Here is a 24,943-nt window from a genome sequence, read left to right as displayed (position 1 = left end):
TACACTAGTTAGATATTGAGTAATTGTTATGACATGAGTAATATCTTACTCTGGCGTGTAATATATAACCCCATTTACCTTTTTACTAGCTGTACCAATATCATGTTTACCGCCGATTTGACCAACGATCCGAACGATCGTTTCGTCTGGGAGCTACTTTGTTAAATAAATGTTAAATAAATGCGAGTTAGCCTGATTTCCAAAAGGAACTTGGATATAGGTTTTATTTGGTGCTGTTGTTACGGGCCCGGCATATTATTTCTAGCCTCCAATTACATTTCCTTTACTAGCTGTATCAATAACATTGTATACTTGTTTACCGCCGATTTGACCAACGATAGCCGGTTGTTTGCGTGCTGCTTTGTTAGTATACGAGTTGGCGTGATTTCCAAAAGGAACTTGGGTAGAGGTTGTATCTGAGGCTGTTGTTGTTGTTGCAGGTATATTATCTCTAACCACCGTTTACCCTTTCTCCGCTTGCTGTACCAATATCATTATGTTTACCGCCAATTTGACCAACGATCCGAACGATCGTTTCGTCTGCGAGTTGCTTTGTTAAATGTGAGGTAGCGTGATTTCCAAAAGGAACTTGGATATAGGTTTTATTTGGTGCTGTTATTACGGGCCCGGTATATTCTCGCGCCCCAAAATTGAACAAAGTAAAGTTTGTTTTATTTAACGACGCCACTAGAGCACGTTGATTTTTTATCTTATCAACGGCTATTGGACGTCAAACATATGGTCATTCTGACACTGTTTTGTTTTTATAGAGGAAACCCGTTGTCGCCACATAGGCTACTCTTTTACGACAGGCAGCAAGGGATCTTTTATTTGCGCTTTCAGCAGGCAGTATAGCACAAACCATGGCCTTTGTTGAACCAGTTATGGATCACTGGTCGGTGCAAATGCTTTACACCTACCCATTGTGCCTTACGGACCACTTACTCAGGGTTTGGAGTCGGTATCTGGATTAAAAATCCCATGCCTCGACTGGGATCCAAACCCAGTACCTACCAGCCTGTAGACCGATGGCCTAACCACGACGCCACTGCTAAATTGAAAAAATCACGCTTGTGTTATTATTATTTTATTTTATTTTATTTTGAACTCTGCCATTTTAATTGTTTATTGAATCCAAAATCCACGCCACAAACCTTTCCATTCTGTTCACAATGAACTTCTTAGAATACTTTTTATCAATTGAAACACGATTGGTTGGTTATCTTTACTCTGAGCCAATCAGCTAGGAGTTCACTTATTATTAAGATCTCGTCGGTTTTGTTGTGTTTAATTTCGTACTGTGCAGGTAACATCGCAAAATATATTTTACACGGTAATACGGTAGGTGCGTTGTCCAATAATTCTGTGATGTGTATAATGTTTATATATGTTAATATCACATTAAACGCGTACACCAACAAAAAACAAATTTAGTAAAGCACGTTTTGTTTTAGTTGATAGCATAGCTATGTATTCCAGATAGTTCTACTTTCTGTTTCACGATACTGCCACGTGATTTAAAGCCAAGGACATTGACCTTGGTAGAGTCCGATTTCTAGTACATGTAATCGGTTGACGGGCACCTGAAACAAATCTACACCGATTTAATTTCAACTCAGAAATTCGAATTTACCGAGCATAAAGCGTGTATATTTTAAAATTAAATTTATATTAGGTTGGTTGGGTTTTTTGGGGTTTTTTTTTTTATGGGTTGCTATAATTCGAATTAGTAGTATAATAAACGACGTGTTAACAACAGTACACCGATAATCAAAGTTAATCCTGTTTGTAAAAATATATATTTATAAAAATTGTAGTAAGATATATTTGGGTAGAAGACAATAGATGTTGACATTTTCTCTGTTATGACATTATTTTTTATTTTTTTTTAAAGAGAATTTGCAGGTACTTAACATGTATATTATGATATGATAAATGTGATATCCCTGTGCCATGTGATTGTTACACTTTTACATTCAGTTCACAGGTTTGTGTCCATGGAGAAATCATATCATTCTGCGATGAAAACAAAAATTATTGTACTTGTTTAAATAAAAACAGAATAAGCACAAACAAATCAGTTTCAGTTCCTTATTCATAAATAGTCAACAGATTATCATGATTCAGAATTTTAATGCAACATGATATGCATATAATACATAAGAAATCGACAAATGTTGTGTTCATGGTGTTTCTTTTTCTTGTTTAAGACTGCAATGACCCATTCCTTCCATCTTTGAGAACAACCACCATATGAGTTAAATTAGGATATTTATTTTGAAAACACAAAACATTAATCCTTAAGATATTTAATTTAGAAACTATTACTCCTCAAACTTAATCATGTTCATGGGGGCAATTCCTCTCGATCTTGCTTCTAATTCTGATTATTTTGAGGGGTGCGATTTTTCCCTTCTGCATTTTGAGGAGTGTGATTTCCACCCCCCCTCGTAAGCATTTTGAGGAGTGCGAATTTTAGTCTGAAGTTCCTTTTGGAAATCACGCCAACACACATTTATTTAACAAACCGGTCTCGGTGGCGTCGTGGTTAGGCCATCGGTCTACAGGCTGGTAGGTACTGGGTTCGGATCCCAGTCGAGGATGTGATTTTTAATCCAGATACCGACTCCAAACCTTGAGTGAGTGCTCCGCAAGGCTCAATGGGTAGGTGTAAACCACTTACACCGACCAGTGATCCATAACTGGTTCAACAAAGGCCATGGTTTGTGCTATCCTGCCTGTGGGAAGTGCAAATAAAAGATCCCTTGCTGCTAATCAGAAAGAGTAGCCTATGTAGTGGCGACAGCGGGTTTCCTCTCAAAATCTGTGTGGTCCTTAACCATATGTCTGTCGCCATATAACCGTAAATAAAATGTGTTGAGTGCGTCGTTAAATAAAACATTTTTTTCTTTATTTAACAAAGCTCGTAAACGGCATGCAACCCGCGATCGTCGTGGTGGTTGGTCAAATCAGCGGTAAACTTATACAGGTAATATTGGTATATAGTTAGTGCAGGTAAAGGTAAATGGGTGCTAGAGAGAATACACCTGCAACAACAACAGCTCCAGATAAAACCTGTACCCATGTTCCTTTTGGAAATAACGCCAACACACATTTATTTAATAAAGCAGCTTGCAGACGAAAAGACCAGCGATCGTTGGTAAATTCGGCGATGAATATAGGCTACAATAGAACATACTTTTTAGCGACACTTTGAAAAATGTAACGAAGACACACATAAAAAAGAAGTAAATACTACAATATCCTACTTTCCCCAAAACTTGGGGCAGCTCCTGAAAAAGTATCGTAAAACATACTAATAGACTTAGCGTGGATCAAATACACAATGTAGCATATTATATGTAATGTCGTATTTTATTGGCCGCAAAAAAAAAAGCATAACATTTAAAATAAACCTAATAACCCAGCGAACAGATTCGACCTGACCTCCAAGGCCCGTGGGAATTGAGGGTGACGGAAAGAAAGAAAAACATTTTATTTAACGACGCACTCAACACATTTTATTTACGTTATATGGCGCCAAACATGGTTAAGGACCACACAGATATTAAGAGAGGAAACCCGATGTCGCTACTTCATGAGCTACTCTTTTCGATTAGCAGCAAGGGATCTTTTATATGCACCATCCCACAGACGGTAGCACATACCACGGCCTTTGCTATACCAGTTGTGGTGCACTGGCTAGAACGAGAAATAGCCCAATGGGCCCACCGACGGGGATTGATCCCACACCAACCGCGCATCGAGTGAGCGCTGTACCACTGAGCTACGTCCCGCCCTTTCGAGGACGAAAATGAATATAGGTAAAAATATGGCTTGTGTCCCATCTCCCCACTATGGACGCTGTGATCCCCCGCTAGAAGTTGTGCACCTTCCCCAAGATATTTTTCATACGGGCCTGCTCCCCTCAACAAATCAAACAACATCCAAAGCTGCCCATGAAAATCGTCACATAGGCAAAAGCAAATTTATTATTTTGAAATATTTTTTTCACTGTTTTTTTCATCATTTATTTTACTTTTTTAATACTGTAAACGTAAAAACGCATTCGACCTCCCCTCACAAATGAAATGAACTTTCCTCTGCTGTGCCAGATATCACGTACGCAAAAGCAAGCTTATATTTCATTTCTTTTCCAAGTAAACCGAAGGACTCTCCCTTCCCCATAGACTCCTTTTCATTGTTTATTGTAATCGTTTCCCTTCGAATGATTTACAAGGGTTATTGGTCAATAAAAATGTATTGTTTTCAGTGTAGTGTGAATGCCTTGTAAACACGTCAATCGGGATTTTAAAAAACACGTGATTTTCTTTTTTCTTTTCTTTTTTTCTTTTCTTTTTTGAAGTGTGTGGTGCCGCGTGGCCGCCCTCCTTTAATTTTCACCCATCGAGAACACTGTTAATATTTAATTGACTAAATGTTAAAGAACAGTCGGTAGGCGCATGCGTAATGGGTTCTAAAGTGTGAATCTTTCAATGTCCGAATATTTTTATGTACCCTACATGTATATATTGCTGGTATTCAAAAACTGCAACAAATGGACAACAAACATAAAAGTGTATAACTTACCATACTCACTAAATCCCGATTGAAGTACTTTCATCATTATTAACAAAATAAATCTTCCAACAACATAAAAAATTGCCCTGCCATTTTAAATTTGCTGATGTGTTCCCTGCACTACAAACGCCGGAGTTTCCAAGGAAAACCTAAAATGCAATGTCCTGTATTCTACAAGTAAAATTCATCATGGATTTTTTTTTTTTAATATTTAAAAAAAACCCGATCTCTTTGGTATGACCCCCCCCCCCCAAAAAAAAACACCCAAACAACAACAAACAAAAACAAACAAACAAACAAACAAACAACAACACCACAAACAAAAACAAACAAACAAAGTAGTATATTTTCGATGCTGATTCTAAAATAAGGTAAATAAACATTTAGTAATACAGGGTTTACAAGTGTTTTGTATGATGTGAAATTGTTTGACAAATACAGTATAAATTTTGATTTAAATTGCTTACATTTTGGGATGAGTTAATTTTTGGTGGGCAAGTGAAATTTGAGAGTTACATGCCCAGCGAGCAATTGAAAATGTTAGGATATGGCCAGCTCTGATGACTGTTCACCCATCCATATACACCCTCTTCCTTTACCTCTTTCTCCACCTCTTCCTTTACCTCTATATCCACCTCTCCCTTTACCTCTTTCTGTACCTCTTTCTCCACCTCTTCCTTTACCTCTATATCCACCTCTTCCTTTACCTCTTTCTCCACCTCTTCCTTTACCTCTATATTTACCTCTTCCTTTACCTCTTTCTCCACCTCTTCCTTTACCTCTTCCTTTACCTCTATATCCACCTCTTCCTTGACCTTTCTCCACCTCTTCCTTTACCTCTATATCCACCTCTTCCTTTACCTCTTTCTCCACCTCTTCCTTTACCTCCTTCTCCACCTCTTCCTATACCTCTATATCCACCTCTTCCTTTACCTCTATATCCACCTTTTCCTTTACCTCTCTCTCCACCTCTTATTTTACCTCTATATCCACCTCTTCCTTTACCTCTTTCTCCACCTCTCCTTTACCTCTATCTATTTTTACCTCTATATCCACCTCTTCCTTTACCTCTTTCTCCACCTCTTCCTTTACCTCTATATTTACCTCTTTCTCCACCTCTTCCTTTACCTCTTCCTTTACATCTATCTCCACCTCTTCCTTGACCTCTTTCTCCACCTCTTCCTTTACCTCTTTACCTCTTTCTCCACCTCTTTCTCCACCTCTTCCTTTACCTCTTCCTTTACATCTATATCCACCTCTTCCTTGACCTCTTTCTCCACCTCTTCCTTGACCTCTTTCTCCACCTCTTCCTTTACCTCTTCCTTTACATCTATATCCACCTCTTCCTTGACCTCTTTCTCCACCTCTTCCTTTCTTTCCTCCTTTACCTCTTTCTCCACCTCTTTCTTTACCTCCTTCTCCACCTCTTCCTATACCTATATCCACCTCTTACTTTACCTCTGTATCCACCTCTTCCTTGACCTCTGTATCCACCTCTTCCTTGACCTCCATATCCACCTCTTCCTTTACCTCTATATATCACTTCTTTCTTGACCTCTTTCTCCACCTCTTCCTTTACCTCTATCCACCTCTTCCTTTACCTCTGTATCCACCTCTTCCTTTACCTCTGTATCCACCTCTTCCTTTACCTCTTTCTCCACCTCTTTCTTTACCTCTATATTTACCTCTTTCTTTACCTCTTTCTCCACCTCTTCCTTTACCTCTTTTTCCACCTCTTTCTTTACCTCTTTCTCCACCTCTTCCTTTACCTCTATATTTACCTCTTTCTCCACCTCTTTCTTTACCTCTTTCTCCACCTCTTTCTTTACCTATTTCTCCTCTTTCTCCACCTCTTTCTCCACCTCTTCCTTTACCTCTATATTTACCTCTTTCTCCACCTCTTCCTTTACCTCTTTCTCCACCTCTTTCTTTACCTCTTTCTCCACCTCTTTCTCCACCTTTCTTTACCTCTTCCTTTACCTCTATATTTACCTCTTTCTCCACCTCTTCCTTTACCTCTTTCTCCACCTCTTTCTTTACCTCTATATCCACCTCTTCCTTGACCTCTGTATCCAACTCTTCCCTGACTTCTGTATCCACCTCTTCCTTTACCTCTTTCTCCATCTCTTCCTTTACCTCTATCTCAGCCTATCCTTATCTCTTGCCAAAGCCATTGGACTTACTTTTCCTTCACTCGCTCTTCATTTTTCCTCTTTCTGCTCTCATCAGTCTCACTCTCCATAAAATGCAAATTTTTCTGTTAAGATGTTTGGATAAACATTTTGTTTCTTCATTAAGACACTAGAAGATCTGTGGGTTTTTTTTAAGGGTATGGCAGATTTCAGTTTAAAATGTTTGATTTGCAGGCTTTCACATCGGGTAAGGTAACTTTGTTATGAAGTGGTAATATGTTGTTTTTGTTAACAGCCACGTGACAAGCAGATTGAAACCAAGACACCTGATGGAAGACGAAGGATCACTCCAATATTCCTCGCACCACAGCCAGACGTTGGGTAAGACAATGACTTCACAGTAGAAATGTGATGTTCTGTTGTTGTTTCAGTTGCTAAGTTTAGTTTTCGACAGGTAAGAGAGTAAAAAGAAAAATTAAGATAGTTATTTACAAGGATAATAATTTTTAAAAATTACTTGTCACTATCCACATGGTGAGTGCTTTAAAGGCAGATATCCCCATCTAAGGAGAGCTGTCACTCTCACTCACTCTCCGTCACTCCCCTGAGAGTAATTTTTAGCTCCCCAAATCGTGTGGATTTATATGGTAAAAGTTCAGCAATATCATAAGTGGCTCTCCATAATCTTAAGTCTGTGGAGCTATAAATCACTCCCCTAACTTTGTTTCAGATGATATCTATTACAGTGTAATGGAAGTATGCTTTTTAATAATATGGTTGTGCTTTCACTCTAAAACAACAAAAATATAACTTTGGAAGCTTAAGATATCCAATTTGTGAATTGTTTTCTGCAATTTTATGTACTTATCAAACAGTGGGGCTCCCTTGCCATTCAATCCACGGAAGATTGAGTTCAGCACGACAAAAGAACAGAGTTCGATCGTGATCGAGAAGCAGAATCGAGTGACGGGACCTGGACTGTCACCAGTGACGACCTCCCCATCTGTGACGTCACCTAACCACAACAGAAACAGTCAGTCAGCCACAGACATACACATGACACCCACCAAGACCAGTACTGGGTCCCCCGCCAAACAAACCAGTCAACCGGTGAAGTCGTACAATGATATTCAGGTGAAGTATTCATCAAGACATACTTAGGACTGTTCAAAAATGATAAAACACAAAAATAAAAATAAAATTTGACGTAATATGCATTTGACAATTTCAGAAGATCTATGTTTTAATTGCTTGTGAAAAATTCATGGAAAAAACTGTATGTGCAAATATGTTTCATTAAAGAACTAGTTTATTAATGAATATTGTGATTTATGAGATTTTAATATTATTTACAAACTGTATTACTACATAGCTTGATTGTTATGTTTTGGAATGAGTTGTAAGGTTTGTACATCTAATGAGTCTGTATAGTAAGTATTTCCAAAAATATAAAATGGTCATCAATGAAATGTGTATGTTGATGATTAGTAAAAGAAAAAAAGAAATGATTTATTTAACAATGCACTCAACACATTATAATTATGGCTATATGGTTATGGAGCACAGAGATAATTACAGAGGAAAACCATGTCTGCCACTGAGTAATTACCAGTAAGGGATCTTTTATAGTTCCTATCCAACAGTCAGGATAGTACATACCATGGCCATTGTTACACCAGTTGTGGAATGAGAAATAGCCCATTGGGCCCAATGACAGGGATCTATCCTAGACCAACCGCATGTCAGGTGAACGCTTTACATCTGGGATACGTACCACCCTATTTACTTAATGTGCAAATCTCTCTAGGAATTGATTTTTATTAAGGTGCTGAATTAAATACAAAGAAACGGTATGAGTTCATTGTTTTTATAGGTAGTTGTTTGTTTTTAAATAATGGAGATTTAACATCTTTTTTTTTTTTCCTTCTTCTTCGTTTTAGCCGATGACCGCTTTAGAAAAGACTCCTGAGAAGCAGAAAGCGAAGCCTCTTGTTGAAGATCCTCCTGTTGAGAAAGATAAACCGGAGAAGACCACCTCCGTGCAGCCCATAGACACCACACCCATGAACAGCACCCCAGTGGCTCCGTAAGTTTTAAACAGTTCACCTGTAATTGTTAGTAGAGTGTGTCAATTTAAGTATTTGAATAAATAAATTAATATGTTCTCCTTTTTATATCGGGTATGCTTCTAACTAATAAATGTTATGATATTATTAGCATCTTTGTTTCAAACTGGACTCGGTGGCGTCGTGGTTAGGCCATCAGTCTACAGGCTGGTAGGTACTGGGTTCAGATCCCAGTCGAGGCATGGGATTTTTAATCCAGATACCGACTCCAAACCCTGAGTGAGTGCTCCGCAAGGCTCAATGGGTAGGTGTAAACCATTTGCATCGACCAGTGATCCATAACTGGTTCAACAAAGGCCATGGTTTGTGTTATCCTGCCTGTGGGAAGCGCAAATAAAAGATCCCTTGTTGCTAATCAGAAAGAGTAGCCCATGTAGTGGTGACAGCGGGTTTCCTCTCAAAATCTGTGTGGTCCTTAACCATATGTCTGACGCCATATAACCATAAATAAAATGTGTTGAGTGCGTTGTTAAATAAAACATATCTTTCTTTCTTTCTTTGTTTCAAAAAATCTAAGACACAACATGTAGGTTCAACATAAGAAAAAGGTAAAATAATATGCATTTGGTCGCAGAAATTAGACATAAAATATTGCTGACAGACAGCATTGATTGTTGGCTACCTACAGAGAATGAATGAATAATTAATTAATTAATGTTTAACGAAAGCCCAGCATGAAAAAGATATCAGCTATTGGTTGTCAAACAATGGTAAATAAATTAATAAATCAATGATCAACATCGTTATAAAAATTCAAAGTTAGACCCCTAGATCTTTCACTAAGGTATTTCATGTGAATCATTATTTTTAAAAATACTTTAAACCTGTTACAGACCTGCTGTTGAGAAAGAGAAGGCCTCTGAAAAGGCTCGGTTGACCACCAGTCTGCCTATCAAGAGGAAGCTTGAGGAGCGGAGACAGGGACGCGGACGACCCAGGAAGATCGACAAAGAGGCTCGCGAGGCAGAGAGGTCATTTAGTGTTGGACAGATGACACCAGTGAGTGCTCAATATGTTAAAGAAAATGTTCTCACTTTCCTACTACTGTAACATGTCTCTAGCTAATAGAGCTTGATAATGACTAAAATTATGTATTAATTACCTGTACTTTTCTTGTTTAGAATATTAGTGTCCACATATCCAATGTGTTTCTGGATATTTTAATGTTTTACATATTAAAAATATTTAATAGGATGGAAAGTCAGGATAGTCTCCTTAATATAATGTTATTTGTATCATATTTCACTTTACAGTGATTTAGATCTGAAATTTTAGAACTCGTATGTTGGGTTAATCAACATGGTATATGAAGTAACAGCCTTTTTATATTTTCTTTTTGTAAAAAGATTATTAATAAAAAAGGCAAACACATCACTGCAGTATTAAAACTCAGTGCATGTGTTTTCTTTATTGATATCAAAGAGTATCATTAACTACCTTGATACGCGGTACAAGTCGAGTCACTATTTTTTAATACATTATTTAAATACGCATTCCAGTGTATTACACTGAGTGAGTATATAGTAATGGCTCACCTGTTTGTTATATAAAGTAGACTGGAGTACAACTAACATGCCATATAAAGTAGACTGGAGTACAACTAACATGCCATATAAAGTAGACTGGAGTACAACTAACATGCCATATAAAGTAGACTGGAGTACAACTAACATGCCTTGAAAAATTGTGTGACAGGGAATAAAAACATACTGAATGATCTGTTATAAATGCTTCAGTATTAAAAATATACTTCAGATTAAACCTTTAATCTGTCCCATTGTTAACTACAGTGGAACCTCGTTAGTTTTATCACAAAACGAAACGACAACCCAGTAAAGTTATTCGTTAATCCGGATATTCAGCTTCCGGAACCGGACGGTCATAATTCTGAACCAAATGTAAAAAGTAAAGGCAAATTGCTTCGTTTGACCGGTCGCCGCTGATTGAACATAAAAGTAATCCGCCAATTAACGCTCAAGGAATCGACAGAGATAAAATGGCTGCACGGGGTTTCACACCGCAGTTTATTTAACCATTCACCTGTGTCTATTTAGTGTTAGTCAGATAGAGCACAAGTGTTCACAAGTGTTTGATGTTTTTTTAAATATAATTTATTTGATCTATGACCAGACTGGCTGTTTTATTTTATGAAAAAAAAGAAGAGTATTTTATTTTTAAAAGTGGGTAACTCTTGATCATACCCTACGGTACCCCATGACCTCGTTTTGTAACTACCCTCCTAACTTACCTGTATGATTTATTACTGAATACTGTTCATAATTGTTTTGGTGTCCAACTCAAGAGTATTGCAAGTCACCCAAAATAAAGACAAAGGAAACGTCTTTATATGTTATTGCTATCAAAATACTGACTCGCGACTCTTTCACAAGTGGAACAATGCTCATTCAGTTTCACGCCGGTTTTGGGAGAGTTGTATTTCTGTGCTAGGGGCGGAGAGATGTATCATGTCGGCACTAGTATTATATCAGTAGATATAGCAGAAATGAATTATAATTTCGCCATTTTATATGTTTAAAATATAATCTGTAAACGTAAAAACTTTAAACTAATAATGATTGTATACAAGTGAGAAACAATATGCATTCCTCAACAACGTACCCACTTCATGGAAATGAATTCAACCACGTGGCCTAGATTTACAACATTAACCGGTACGACTAATAAAATTTAAAACTTGTTGTCGCTAGTAATCAAACATTTAGTATCAACAATGTAACATGTCTTAAACAGTATTTCATTTTATTTAATCGCATTTTCTAACTTTAAGACAAGCACCTGGCAGTACACTACTGAATAGTAGACTGGCCTCAAGGACATGCAAATAGCGCCTTATTCACACCACGAGACGGATCAACAGAACAAAACTGGTTGAAGAATTGTCTGGTTCTAAAAATCAAATGTGTCGTTTTTATTTTGTTTGTGAATCAAGGGAGGTTACTCATCACGTACATTTCAGTAATCCGGAAATTCGTTAATCCGGACGTTTTTTTTAATAACCATACTGTCCGGACTAACGAGGTTCCACTGTATACCATTATCTGATACCTAATAGCCAATGTTTTATCTCTATACTTGTGTGTCATTCAAGATTCATTCATTCATTCATTCATTGTCAACTTGTTATGTTATTTATGTTTCAGGTTGTTGTTGATCGCGAGATTGCACGACACATTCCTATCAACTCCGAGTTACTTTTGCCAGTGCCAAGCATTGAAAAAACATCGGAGAAACTTGTAAGTATAATTGTACTGAATTTTACTGGTGAATATATAGTTGGTATAGTAGGAATTAAATATACAGTTAAACAATTCCAGTGTTCTTTAATATTTGTTGTTTTTTTTCTCTTTTTTTCTGTAAAATCACTATTGTTCATGGTAGTCTAATTTTCGTGGATGAGTCAACAAATTTTAAAATACCACAAAAATATAATACATGTATACATATAATATGAATTTAAGTACCCAATGAAATGTGTACTTTTGCAAAACCATGACATTTTAAGCCCACAAATATTTAAAAAAGGGATTTCAGTTTACTAGTTTCAAATACTACTTTGTTAATTCGTGCTTAGAAGTATTACAGACATGATTAGGCAGAGTGTTTAGATGTCACTGAATAAATATTTCATTTATTCTTTCCAGGTTATTTCCTGTTATTTTTTATTTCTATGTCAGCCTCATTTGATTTTTGTTATTTGCTTCTTTTTATTTTAATCCCAAATCTCTATTTATCTGTTATCTGTGTGCTTACAGAACTTTATTTAAGTGACAGTGTTTTGTTATTGCCAGATTCATGGGAAGATGGGATCTGCGAACTCTCTAGTACTGGAGGTTGAGAATAACATACAAGCCGGTTCCCTCACCATTCACAGAGTGAAGTGTTCCAAAGGGGGAGATGTTGTCTGGGAACAGGTGTTTTCCTCAAAGATCAACATCATAAATGGGTCAAGGTCAGTTTTTTTTCTTTCTGTTGTTTGTTTATTTTTTGTATATCTGTTCTTTTGAGGTTGCATGTGATACAAGTGGTTAAATATTATGTTTATTAGTCACCTACCGGTTTTGTCTCCATCCTTGTACTTTTCAAGTCACTTTTTCTCAGTGCCTCAAAATATTGAGCTGGAATTTTTGTCAAGGTTTGAAATGTAGAATTACAGATCAAGTTTGACTTTGTGGGGATTTATTCAAGGGCCATAATACGTTCAAAAATGGAATTTATCCCTGTTTTGCAGAGTTATGGCCCTTGAACTTAGGAGATTTGTGGGGTTATTTCGTACTGTTATCCTTTTTTTTCATAATTAGTAAAAATCTTAATATTCACATGCTTTGATAGTAACTACTTTTTTCTACCTTTTTTTTCAGCTTTTTGACTTGTGTTGCATGTGAGAACAATACATTGTCAATCTTCAGTGAAGGAGGAAGAAAAGTTTTACCAAGTTTGATGCTCAACTCTAAAATATCAGTCTTAGAGTGTAAAAATCATTATGTTATGGCCATTACTCAAAAAGGGAGTTTGTATGTGTGGTAAGTTTTTACATTTGTCGTCAACAAATTCTGATTTTCATTTTGTCTAAATAATGAACAGGTCTCACACTGGACAAATTTTTGTTTTAGTCAATTTTCAGATATGTAGAGTACTTCCTTGAAAATTATTCAGAAGTAGCTACTTTAAAGAACATTTTATTAGCCAAAGTGTTGTAGCCACTTTGAGTCAAAATTAGCACTTTGCTAATTTGGCAATGAACAAGGTGAGCCCTGAATGAACATGTTCTTATTAACCAATAATTCATAGATTTTTATTTTACTGTTTTTGAAAAATGAATTTATTATTTAGTTGCTTCTGGATGTAACTTTCAATTTTATTTTTTATTTAAAAAAAAAAATAACCCTTGAAATTTCAGTGGTAAAATTATAATGAATGAAAATGGTGGTTTTAATGATCTTAAGACTAATAACTTTTAATATGTTTGCAGGAATATGCACACCGTCCATGCTGTGATAACCAACGAATGTCTGTCTTGCATCATGTCAGGTACGGTATAAGTAATCTGAATGCTGATTGAGATGTTTAAAAAGTTTATTTTGTTTAACAACACCACTAGAGCACATTGATTTATTAATCATCGGCTATTGGATGTCAAACATATGGTCATTTTGACACAGTCATAGATAGGAAACCTGCTACATTTTTCTATTAGTAGCAAAGGATCTTTTATATGCTCCATCCAACAGACAGGACAGCACATACCACAGCCTTTGATATACCAGTCGTGGTGCACTGGCTGGAACGACAAATAGCCTTATGGGCCCGCCAACAGGGATCGATCCCAAACTGACTGGGACTTTACCACTGGGCTACATCCCACCCTTCTGTGTTTAAAAGTCTGTGAAGATGATCACAGTCGTTAAGGTTATACTCAACAAAATTAATTAAATACGGTACATATGGTAGGAAGCCCAAAATTATTGCTACGGCCTATTGTAATGCCACCCTCCATTGAGGGTTTGAGCTAATGTTCCTGCCACGCTCGTTTATTAAAAAAAATAGTTGCTTATTGCTGCATTCTTTGGGCATTTTAAGTTTCAATGTGTGTTGAATATGTTATATTTCGAGGAGAATTAATGACACAGCACCACAACTGGTCAAAGGCCGTGGTATGTGTTTTCCTGTCTGTGGGGAAACTGTATATAAAAGATCCCGTGCTGCATTAGAAAAAATGTAGTGTGTTTCCTCAGATGACTATGTGTCAGAATTACCACATGTTTGACATCCAATAGCCGATGATTAATTAATCAATGTGCTCTAATGGTGTTGTTAACAATTTATTTAACAAGGATTTATGAAATACATTTGTTATAAAACACACTAACTTATTTTTTATAATTATTATATTTGTTATATTCTAGTCAAGTAATTATTTTTATGAAAGTTTAAATACTCCAAGATATATTGGATAACATTAATGTTTGTTAACAAATTATTACAAAGCATTTGATATTATTTTCTCTTCTGTAAGTTACAAAAGCTTTGGTGAATGTTTGTACAGAGTATTATAACTTGATGCTCACAGAATACATACGAAACATAAAAATAACTTTCCAAAATGTCTTTCCCTGCATGTAAATAAATATAACAAAATGTCCTTCCCCGCTATCTCTGGATTGATAACACATTCCTTTGCCAGTGTTAGACATACACATATTCATGAATATATTTTTGGGTTGTTATTTTTTTCAGCTAATGACAAACTTGAAAAGGCGACATTGACTTCGGAAGGAATTCCAGTTGTCTCATTGTCAAATAAAAAATCCTTTACCTTTTCTTCTGACATTGGCTCTTGGTATGTATTATATGTCTATAAGTCTGAGATAAAGTTTATAAGTTAGACATTTATTAGTGTAAATTAAACTTTCTGTAATAAATTGAAATTTAGATTTTGAATAATAACTTTCTAAAAATAACCAATTTTTAACTCTTGTGTCTTGTTACGTTTTTGGCTTTCAGATCTGTAGATGGTGTCTGTTGTGATAAGATTCTGGTAATAATATTCTGAATAGTGTCATTCACCTAGATATTAGATATTGGTGAGGTTTGACCATGAATCTGTTCTCCAAACACACGTAGTGGGTAAACTGTCTTCACTTATTAGGTGGAATCACTTTGCTTGTTTTTGTCCTTTGAGATATTGTTTGATGTTTGGTTATAAAGCTTAGAGAGGTGACTGTGCTTGCATCAAATAGTTTCTAAAATCTGGATACCATGAATCTGTAATGGATGCAGACCAATGGCAATGCAGTTGCAGATATGCAGAGTTAAACAGGTTTTCATTTCCCTGGTCTGATGCAGACAACAAGACATGAACATTTGTTACCTATAGCAATTTTGAAATGTTTTTTGCTATTTCAACCAAAAAAAGTACCATCAGAAAAGCCTGTGATCTGAGGCAGTTTATACTGCAGCTACAGCAATTGCTGTCATTAACTTTGGACTGTGAGTCCGTCTGCAAATGTTTTCCCATTAAAATACTCTTTAGTCATTTGGCAGCATGTTTTGGAAACCAGGCTTTAACTAGAATATTACTAGCAATTTTAAAATGTTATATTTTTGTGTATAATTTGCCCTTCATCATTACTTATCATTGTTGATGATTGTATAATTTGTGCAGGTTGTTGATTAACTTTGCACTTCATCATTGCTCATCATTATTGATGATTGTATAATTTGTGCAGGTTGTTGATTAACGATAAGACAGACTGTCTTCAGACGTGTTCAGCTCACCAGAGTTGTCTTCCCGATAACCTTACAGACAAATTGTCTGGTCCACTTTCATCATTACAGTCTAAAGATGACAGGTAAACCACTAACAATCATTGGGTTTCTCTCAGTAATTATTTTAACGTGACTTGCAATTGTTATTGAGCAACAGGAATGTCATCATGTCTCCTATAGCCTTAAGATCGATCTCCTTAAGTATTCACTGATGTAGCCAGGTTACGGGTCATGTGATTACGGGTCATGTGAGTCATGCCCTCCACCCCACTCCATTCACACCTCTTCCCCCCCACCACATTTTTATATTTTCTGTTGCCCTATAATACATTTTGAAAAAAAACCCAGTATAAAATAAATTGTGGCTATTCCATTGATTCGAATTATAATTTTCCCTCTATTCCAACAGTTCTATGTTTGGCAGTATGTTGAAGTGCAACTAGACAACTACACCTTACATTTCACTGTATCTGTTTTTCAGTTTTCTGTTCCTTTACGTTCAGCTCTAAAATTAAGTTTTATAATATCCATGGTAAGATTTTGTATAGTGAATCCTCATATAGGATTTAGACAGCACTCTATTCCTGTTTCCCTGTTTGTTTTCCATGGCTCCTAGATGAATGAACTAATACCGTGTCAGTCTTCTAGCTAGGATTTTGATGGGGCAGGGCGCTAATTTAATTGTAGGGCATTTGTAACGCGAAAATCTTATTTTTGAGACAAGTGCTGGATATGATTGAATTGTTTACATTTTCAAATATCATATATGTAGGAATATCTATGCTGGTTTTAATTTACAAAACATTTTTGGAGGGAGCGGGACAATCAATTGTTAAACCTAAATTTACCCGGTATTATTCTTAAATTTGGATGTTTGATGAGACGGTGCATTCATTGCCGTATACAGTATTATTTGTACTAATGTACTAAATATAGACACTATTAAAAAAATCACATGACTGGTATGTGCCGTGGTATGTACTATCCTGTCTGGGATGAGGTATATACTAATGGAAAAAAAAGTAGCGAGTTTTTCTCTAAGAATAAATTTCAAAATTACTAAATGTTTGACATCCAATAGCCAATTATTAATAAATCAATATGCTCTAGTGGTGACGTTAAATAAAATCAAACTTTAACTATTAAAATGTTTTACAAAAGGTTGGATCACCTAAAAAATCATATTCTTTTTTTCTATTATATATAGTATTTATACCTTTTAATATGCCCAAATGTAATGTAATGTATATAAATGAAATAATTAAAAGAAATCAAGAAATGAAAATAAGAGAATGATTGGAAATAAATAAAAAGAAATAAAAGAACAAACAAATTAAATAATTGACATAAGGATATATTTGTAAAAAGTTGCTCAGTGCATTTAAAAACGGCTATTATTGCATGTCAAGGTCTAGATAGATTTCATTAAATAGCTTTTGCAGACATGCTTTTAACAAAACAGTTATGCCTACATACACAAAATAACCAGTGTTGCTAGTTTACTCTGTGCCATATTATAAAGATGCAATCGATGTGTCATTGATAAGGACTACTGACAACAGTTAAAACTGTATGTATCTTGGTCTGGGTATTTGCAAAGGCAAAAATGCCTTTCATAAATTTACTTATCAAAATAAATTTCGCACTTGACGTTCTGTCGAAGTTTATCATGATGGTCTACTTTCAACTGGGTTTTTGCTAGGTGGTGTGTGGTTATGTGCGTGATGGTGTGAGGATTACTTCGCATTCAAGCTTTGCAGTCAAATCGACTAACAATAGAAAAGAAAAAACATACCACATTAGTCAACTGTGGCCAAACAATGTATTGTCAAACGTTTAGTTGGGAATTCAGACTCGTAACAACACTATACACGCTTTGAGAGGAAAGCAAGATTTTTTATTTTTGTTTGACAATGAATTAGGGCAGGGCGGCGATAATCAGGGGTGGTGCGGCACAAAATGGGGGCAGGGCGCAGCGCCCCTCTATTTATTGCTAGCTAGAACACTACGTGTTTAGAAGGAGGGAATTGCTTGCCATGTACTTACTGATTTTCCTTTCACAGACCTGGTTACCAAGCGTCACGTGTGTCAGGGTCATCTCCTAGTCTTCAGAAAACCTCAACAGTCAGCCATCTTGAAACTCAGGTCGCCGTGTGCCTTGGTCTGAAATCGTCATCAGAATACCAGTTCTGGTTGTTGACATATGTTCGGTATCTTGTTCAAGAAGGTGAGTAGTCTGTTAGCAAAGATGTAGTGGTCTTGTAATTTCACTGTCTTGGCCAACCAAAGCATTTACACAATGTAACTTTTATCAACGGATGAAGTTTATTATGGAGAAACAATGCATCTTATGTAACAGCCAGATTAGTGGCAGGGAAAATTTTAAATTGACCAATAATGGATGTGCTTCTTGCACGAAATACACAATATATCTACTAATTTAAAATTGTCTTATATTCAGTTAAACAGTTTAACATCAACTAAATGTTCTTGGCATGTTTTGATATCCTTTGAAATCTTGTAAAACATACCTGCCATTAAATTATTATTTAAAACAGAAAGTGGTTTGTAGAAACACCACTCACCATTTTAGCAGTCGGTTTTCTCCACCATTTGGCTATTTGAAAATGAAGAAACTGTAGCCAAATATGGTGCATTTCAAAAGTTCATGGTAACCTTAGGCTATAATGTTGGTTTAAAATATTCTTTGTAATTTGGTTTTATTCAAGGTTTTGAGAGCAAACTCCGGGAAGTGTGTGATGACTTGTTGGGTCCCCTTTACAGATCCAAGAAGTCAATTTCCTGGCAAGACAATATTCTGGTAACAGACTTTATTAATTAAAAACATAATATGTTGCTGTCTAGGTTTTTGTGATGTAATAGTTTTAAATATACTGTGTGTTTGTTTGGATTGTTTTGATAATCATTTGAACACCAGGTGTCACCAATGCAGACCAATACTGACATAAATACTGCATATAGTGCATCATGCAGATTTTACCAGTGATCAACAGCAGCTTAAACTGCATGTTTCAAGAATTGTGTCTGGAACTGCTCCATTGTATGAACAAAAAGTTTAGTAATATTCTTCTAGCAATGAGTTGAGCAAAAAGTACAAACAGTATGTTAATAATATTTATTTGGAGACTTGCCTGCAAAGATTTTAAGCAGAATCTTTCCTCGATGTAGATTAAAAGCTCTGTATTCTGTGAATGGCCTCATGCTTATCAACTTTTAATTGAAGAATGACAAATCTTTCTGTCCTTGAGAGGATTTCTGCCACAGGTCAGAACTCATACCCTGGGAAGATGTGCTTCAACCTTAATTTGATAGGAGCTTATGAAAGAAAGAGTACCTGAACACAAAGAAAGAATATTACATGATCCGAATGTTGAATGTTAAATGTGGATTGCGGTTATTCAAACTAGTGCTTAGATTAGCCAGGGTCCTAAATTTTAGTTTTGTGTCCAGACTATTGAGAGTTGAAATGATATGACATTACATATCTACAAGAAAGTACTCTTAATTTACTTTTTGTTTTCAGGGAATTAACAAGCGCGATCTTCTGAAACAAATTCTTCCCATCATTGGTGCAAATCTTCGATGGCAGCGATTGTACACTGAATATCAGGAACAGCTAGACTCCATATCTTAGTACACCGGGTATTTTGTGAAAAGACTCATGGCAGCATCAGGATTCCGCTATCAAGTGTTAAAAAAACCCATGTCACTCACCATATAGCCATAGTCTGAAATGTGCTGAAGTGACATTAAAAAAATATTTGTTTTCCTTTATTTTTGTTAATAAAAAACCCCACCGACTTGTTTACCAGTGGTGGATAATAGCAGTCAACAGGTGGCAAATATTACTAGTAATTCACATAAGACAACATCTAAATAATAATAAAAGTGTTGACTGTTCACATAAAACTATGGGCTATTAACAGTCCGATAACTATAAAATGTGTATATTTTTGTACAGGGCATTCTATTTCTGCCAACTGAATGGATGAATGCTTTCTGACACTCAAACCAAAACCATGTGTTCTGACAATTGTTGGAATTATTAAATACATACCAAGTAACCGTTCACTAAAAGACTGAAAGTGACTGGTGGAATTTGACAAGTGGCAGCTGTAATAAATATCAATATTTTGTAATAGGGCAATTTATAGGACTTGTTGTATGTAATCATTCTCTGCATACTGTGGATTTCGTCAGTTCAGTGATAGACAAAAACTGATATTTATGCAGTTCCTGTCCATAGATCAAAATATTTCAGAAGCAATGAACAACCATTGGTGAATAGGATTTTTGTTCACATTTCCACATTTTTCCATTCATTTTTTTTCCTAAATGAATGCATTTTGATCATATGTTAACCATGAATGTGGGTATCCATAGCTACCCTCAAAATAAGGTCATCAATATCTCTTGGAGCATCCTTGTTGGAGATGTTTGTACTTAAATGTATTTATGGTAGTTGAGAGTAATGTTTTTAAGGAGACCTGTGTTAAGTTACATATTTAGCAACATTGTGCTTAAGAGGTTGTGTCAGTGAACTGACATGTACAAGTTAGTAAAGTAATTACAATCAAGAGCTAATGTTGAACTCCTATGTGTACAGTGTTGCACAATACGAGTATTGGACAGGCACAGCGGAAGCAAGTAGATATTGGGGGAGGGTGGGGGGGGCTGACTGAGATCGAGGGCACAAACTAAATTTCTAGGGGTTGAGAGGTATGCTCCCCTGTAAAATGTTTAAAACTAGATGCCCTGAAATGCAATTTCCTGCATTCTACAAATAAAATTCATCTCTGCCTTAAGATTTACTTTCAGTAATGAATATTTTTTGTTCAGAATTATTGGAGAGAATCCCCTTCCCCTCGGCCCCCCCCCCCCCCCCCCCCCCCCCCTCTCCCGATCAGCTGTGCCTGTTGAAACAAATTGTTACCATTTTGCCCATTTTTGTATGGATAGAGTACTAAAATGAAAAATAAAATCATCAAAAAGTGTTTGACATTTCAAAGCACAAGAAAATAGTATTATTATTTTCCAATGGTGACTATTGTAAATATAAAAAAGTGTTTTGCAGTGGAAGGTGTTTTTTCAGTTGTTGGTGTGGAAAAATTACTGACCACTGAGATTCTTGCAAACAAATATAATCCTATTGGTATTTCAAATTTCTGCAGGAAAGAATTGGTCTGTTTTAGCATTGTATAAATGTTGAAAGTCTGTTTCTAATAACTAGTATGGTGATTCCTTGTCATCTAATATTTTAGACCAACTTTAGTGCTATTGGTTGTAGTTGATTTTCCTCCAAAGTTAATAATCCAGTTTCCCTCTTTGGCAATGTTTAATACGATTACCTAGAGTTTTCTTAAATGAACTATCCATTGTACCTTGGCTGGTCATACATAGTCAGTCGTCTCAAAATTCTGAGAGCAATAGTTTCGTTTGCATGTCACTCGAGTAAATATAGTTGTGTGTAACCCATTTTTCGTTTGCATATTGAATTTATGACATTATTTAAATGGTCATGACGGGTTAAGTAAAAACAAAATGGGTTACCTGACTCTTTTTGTGTAACCCATACATGGTTTATTTAAATTTTCTATTCTCAGAGGCCTGATAGTTCACATGTCAGAAAAATAGTTAAATAAACTGTCAGTTTGCTGTAACCTATTCTACCTAATTTAGTAGTGTGTCCGTTGGTTGACAGTCTCACTGAAATCATGCCACAAAAACTTTAAAATCGAGACTCAAGGCTATAATAAGGTATAAATAGCAGTTACAGTCTAGAGACTTTGCTATAGTCTTAAAAACCGGCCTCAGTGGCGCAGTGGTTAAGCCATCGCACTACAGGCTGGTAGGTACAGGGTTCGCAGCCCGGTACCGGCTCCAACCCAGAGCGAGTTCGTAAGGGCTCAATGGGTAGGTATAAAACCACTACACCCTCTTCTCTCTCACTAACCAACTAACAACTAACCCACTGTCCTGGACAGACAGCCCAGATAGCTGAGGTGTGTGCCGCCCAGGAAAGTGTGCTTAGAACTTAATTGGATATAAGCATGAAAATAAGTTGAAAGGAGTATAGTTTTAAATGTGGACTTCACAGTTTTATAAGATTATGTTCAGATCTTACACTTTGCATTGCTTTCTCTGAGATTTTGTCAGTAACATCTGATATTGGCCTGTGGCAGTTTTCATGTAGTAATTGATTTAAATCTGATAGGTCATTATTTCTTTTTTCAATTGTCTTGAAAACGGAAAGATGAAATAATGACTGAAAAAAGTAAGACATTTTTTCATGACTATCAAACAGCATATTTTCATATTTGGCCTTATAAAGGATCCATATCAAATGAAGGTTCTTGATATCATTTGAGGCAGAATTCTGGACGCATTGCAGTTTTAACTTACGAGCAAACATTGTGTATGCAGGGATCCATTATGTGATCATTTTGTTGGCATTTCATAGTTATCTTCTCAGTTTTGATGATTTTGAAATATTTCATTCCATAAAATGTTTTAACAGAGCCTATTGATGACACATTGAAACAAATGTTTATCAAAGCAATAAAATTAATTTTTAATGTACCGTTTGTCCACTGTGTATTTTGTTGTAAACCAGTGGTAATTACAGCACATAATTTAAAGGGACTGTCCAGAGTTTGCAGACATAGTAAGACGTTTTCCAATAACAGAGTCTTTTTGGTGACTAAAATTATATGTTAAATACATTTTCTTGTTTAGAATACCAGTGTCTGTATATCCAATGTGTTTGTGGTCGTGTGATAAGGTTTGTAAGAAAGTAATTTTTTGTTTTATGTCTTCATATATTTTTTATTTTTTCGTATATAGAAAATTATTGGAAGGTAAAATCTGGTTTGGGCTACTACATACATTGATTAGGACTACAACAAACACACTGGTTATACAAACACTGATATTCTAAACAAGAAAATATCTCTTAATAGGTAATTTTAGTAAAGCGTTCGCTTGATGCACAGTCGGGCTGGGATCAATCCCTGTTGGCGGGTCCATTAGACTATTTATCGTTCCAGGCAGTGCATCACAATTGGTATATCAAAGGCTGTGGTATGTGCTATCCTGTCTTTGGGATGGTGTATATAAAAGATCCCTTGCTACCAATGGAAAAATGTAGCAGGTTTCCTCTCTAAAACTATATGTCAGAATTAATAAATGTTTGACATCCAATAGCCGATGATTAAAATAAAACTAACGTTAGATTTGCGTCCCAGTTGTGGCACCAGGCCACACCCCTCCCACTCCCCTTTATCTTTCGGTGAACCGTTCAAAAATGCGCCAAAATTCTTTCAAGAAATTCCGCAATTGTTTCTCTTTTAACTGAATCTTACGGGGTATTCAAAATTCAATAGCACCAAAATTGTCTCGGCCCGCTAATGACATTCGTCGGGCTGCTAGTGCTCCCTTGCACTTGCCAGCATGGGCTGTCCGATCTCCCACCCACACCTGCCCTGGACGGAGGAGCCCATGACTTGTGTACGCTACAACAACTTGTTCTGAATGTGCATGTAAAACCCTATGACTGGACGTGGTACCAGCCCAAAGGAAAGTGTAACGGCTCATTGGGGAGCCTCGCCCACCGAGTCATGAATGACTATTGGTTAATAATTGTCCTGGAGAGAGTCCTGATAGCTAAGGCAGCATCCTTGAAACCTGACTGGATATAATTTAAAGAAGCAGACGATGTTGGTATCATTTGCCAATATAGGTAGCAGTATACCAAATGACATATCACTGGGTCAAAGTTCGAAATGGACCCAACTTTTAATATCACAGTTAACACTGCTAGTCCTGCCATTGGTGATAAATGTGACATTGTGTTGTTTTATCTGGCCAATAAAGTCCTGCAATTTAATTAAATTAGTGTATGTACCAGCTACTGTTTTCCTTGAAACGTGTTGGGTCCTATTAAAATAGGATGATAATTTTTGTGCGGAACTAAGGAAAACAATATATATACATGTGTGTGTATATATATATATATATATATATATATAGAGAGAGAGAGAGAGAGAGAGAGAGAGAGAGAGAGAGAGAGAGAGAGAGAGAGACGGAGAGAGAGAGAGACGGAGAGACAGAGAGAATTTTAAGAATTGTTCCACCTTGTGTACATAAATCAGAATCATTGGTAACGAACGATGATTGCAGGTGAGCTTGTTCTAACTCGTTGTTGGAACCTGGGACTGTAAACTTGTTAATGTCAAATCTCATTATTTTCATATAGGAGCATATTGCATACACTTTAACTGTTGAAATAGGATCCTACACCAGGCTTCGGTTCACTCTGCCATTAATCATTTCAACATGACAGTTTAATGGGTGTACGCAGAATTGTTCACCGGTCGGTTCGCAAGACCTTTGGGATATAGTGAAAACGATAAAAATGGTAAAAACTATTATTTGTTAATGTCGTCTTTATATCTTTGTCTGATGGGAAAAGCTAGCGTGTCAGTACGTCAATATCTGCTTGAGTACTGACAATTTGTTCTGTGCCAGAGGGTAGTTTGTTAAGTTAAAACGCAAATAACCTAAAATCGTTATGAACAGAAAAAAGATTAACTGTTAAATAGCCAAGAGATGTGGACTAAATTACCAGCATTTATCTTAATATCTTTTAAATCGGCCCGTCACGTTAAAAAGATTGAGGTTAGTAGGACAAGACTTCGTGTGTTGTGGTTTCATTTTCCGAGGAAAGGTCATCTTTGTTATTTTGTTTGGAATCTGTGCCTTAATTCCGTAGTTTAGGCCCGTGCCTTCCCTAAAGTA

General features: G+C 36.2%; 1 protein-coding gene across 2 annotated transcripts in view; it reads left to right on the top strand.

Annotated features, from left to right (window-relative positions):
- LOC121367831 (protein HIRA-like) overlaps positions 1–21,003 on the top strand; it is a 46,590-nt gene extending 25,587 nt beyond the window's left edge. For both annotated transcript variants that reach the window (XM_041492225.1, XM_041492224.1), the window contains exons 15-27: positions 7,009–7,094; positions 7,589–7,847; positions 8,654–8,799; positions 9,673–9,838; positions 12,001–12,093; positions 12,649–12,809; positions 13,219–13,380; positions 13,830–13,888; positions 15,095–15,197; positions 16,087–16,209; positions 18,190–18,353; positions 18,856–18,947; positions 19,671–21,003. In XM_041492225.1, the coding sequence (XP_041348159.1) occupies positions 7,009–7,094; positions 7,589–7,847; positions 8,654–8,799; positions 9,673–9,838; positions 12,001–12,093; positions 12,649–12,809; positions 13,219–13,380; positions 13,830–13,888; positions 15,095–15,197; positions 16,087–16,209; positions 18,190–18,353; positions 18,856–18,947; positions 19,671–19,781 (1,725 nt within the window). In that variant the 3' untranslated portion in view covers positions 19,782–21,003. The remainder of the gene's footprint in view (positions 1–7,008; positions 7,095–7,588; positions 7,848–8,653; positions 8,800–9,672; positions 9,839–12,000; positions 12,094–12,648; positions 12,810–13,218; positions 13,381–13,829; positions 13,889–15,094; positions 15,198–16,086; positions 16,210–18,189; positions 18,354–18,855; positions 18,948–19,670) is intronic.
- The last annotated feature ends 3,940 nt before the right edge of the window (positions 21,004–24,943 follow it).

Source organism: Gigantopelta aegis, chromosome 3, assembly GCF_016097555.1.
Source record: "Gigantopelta aegis isolate Gae_Host chromosome 3, Gae_host_genome, whole genome shotgun sequence".
Classification (NCBI taxonomy): Eukaryota; Metazoa; Mollusca; class Gastropoda; order Neomphalida; family Peltospiridae; genus Gigantopelta; species Gigantopelta aegis.
The sequence above is the reverse complement of the archived record's forward strand: the minus strand, read 5'-3'. Positions and strand labels throughout refer to the sequence as shown.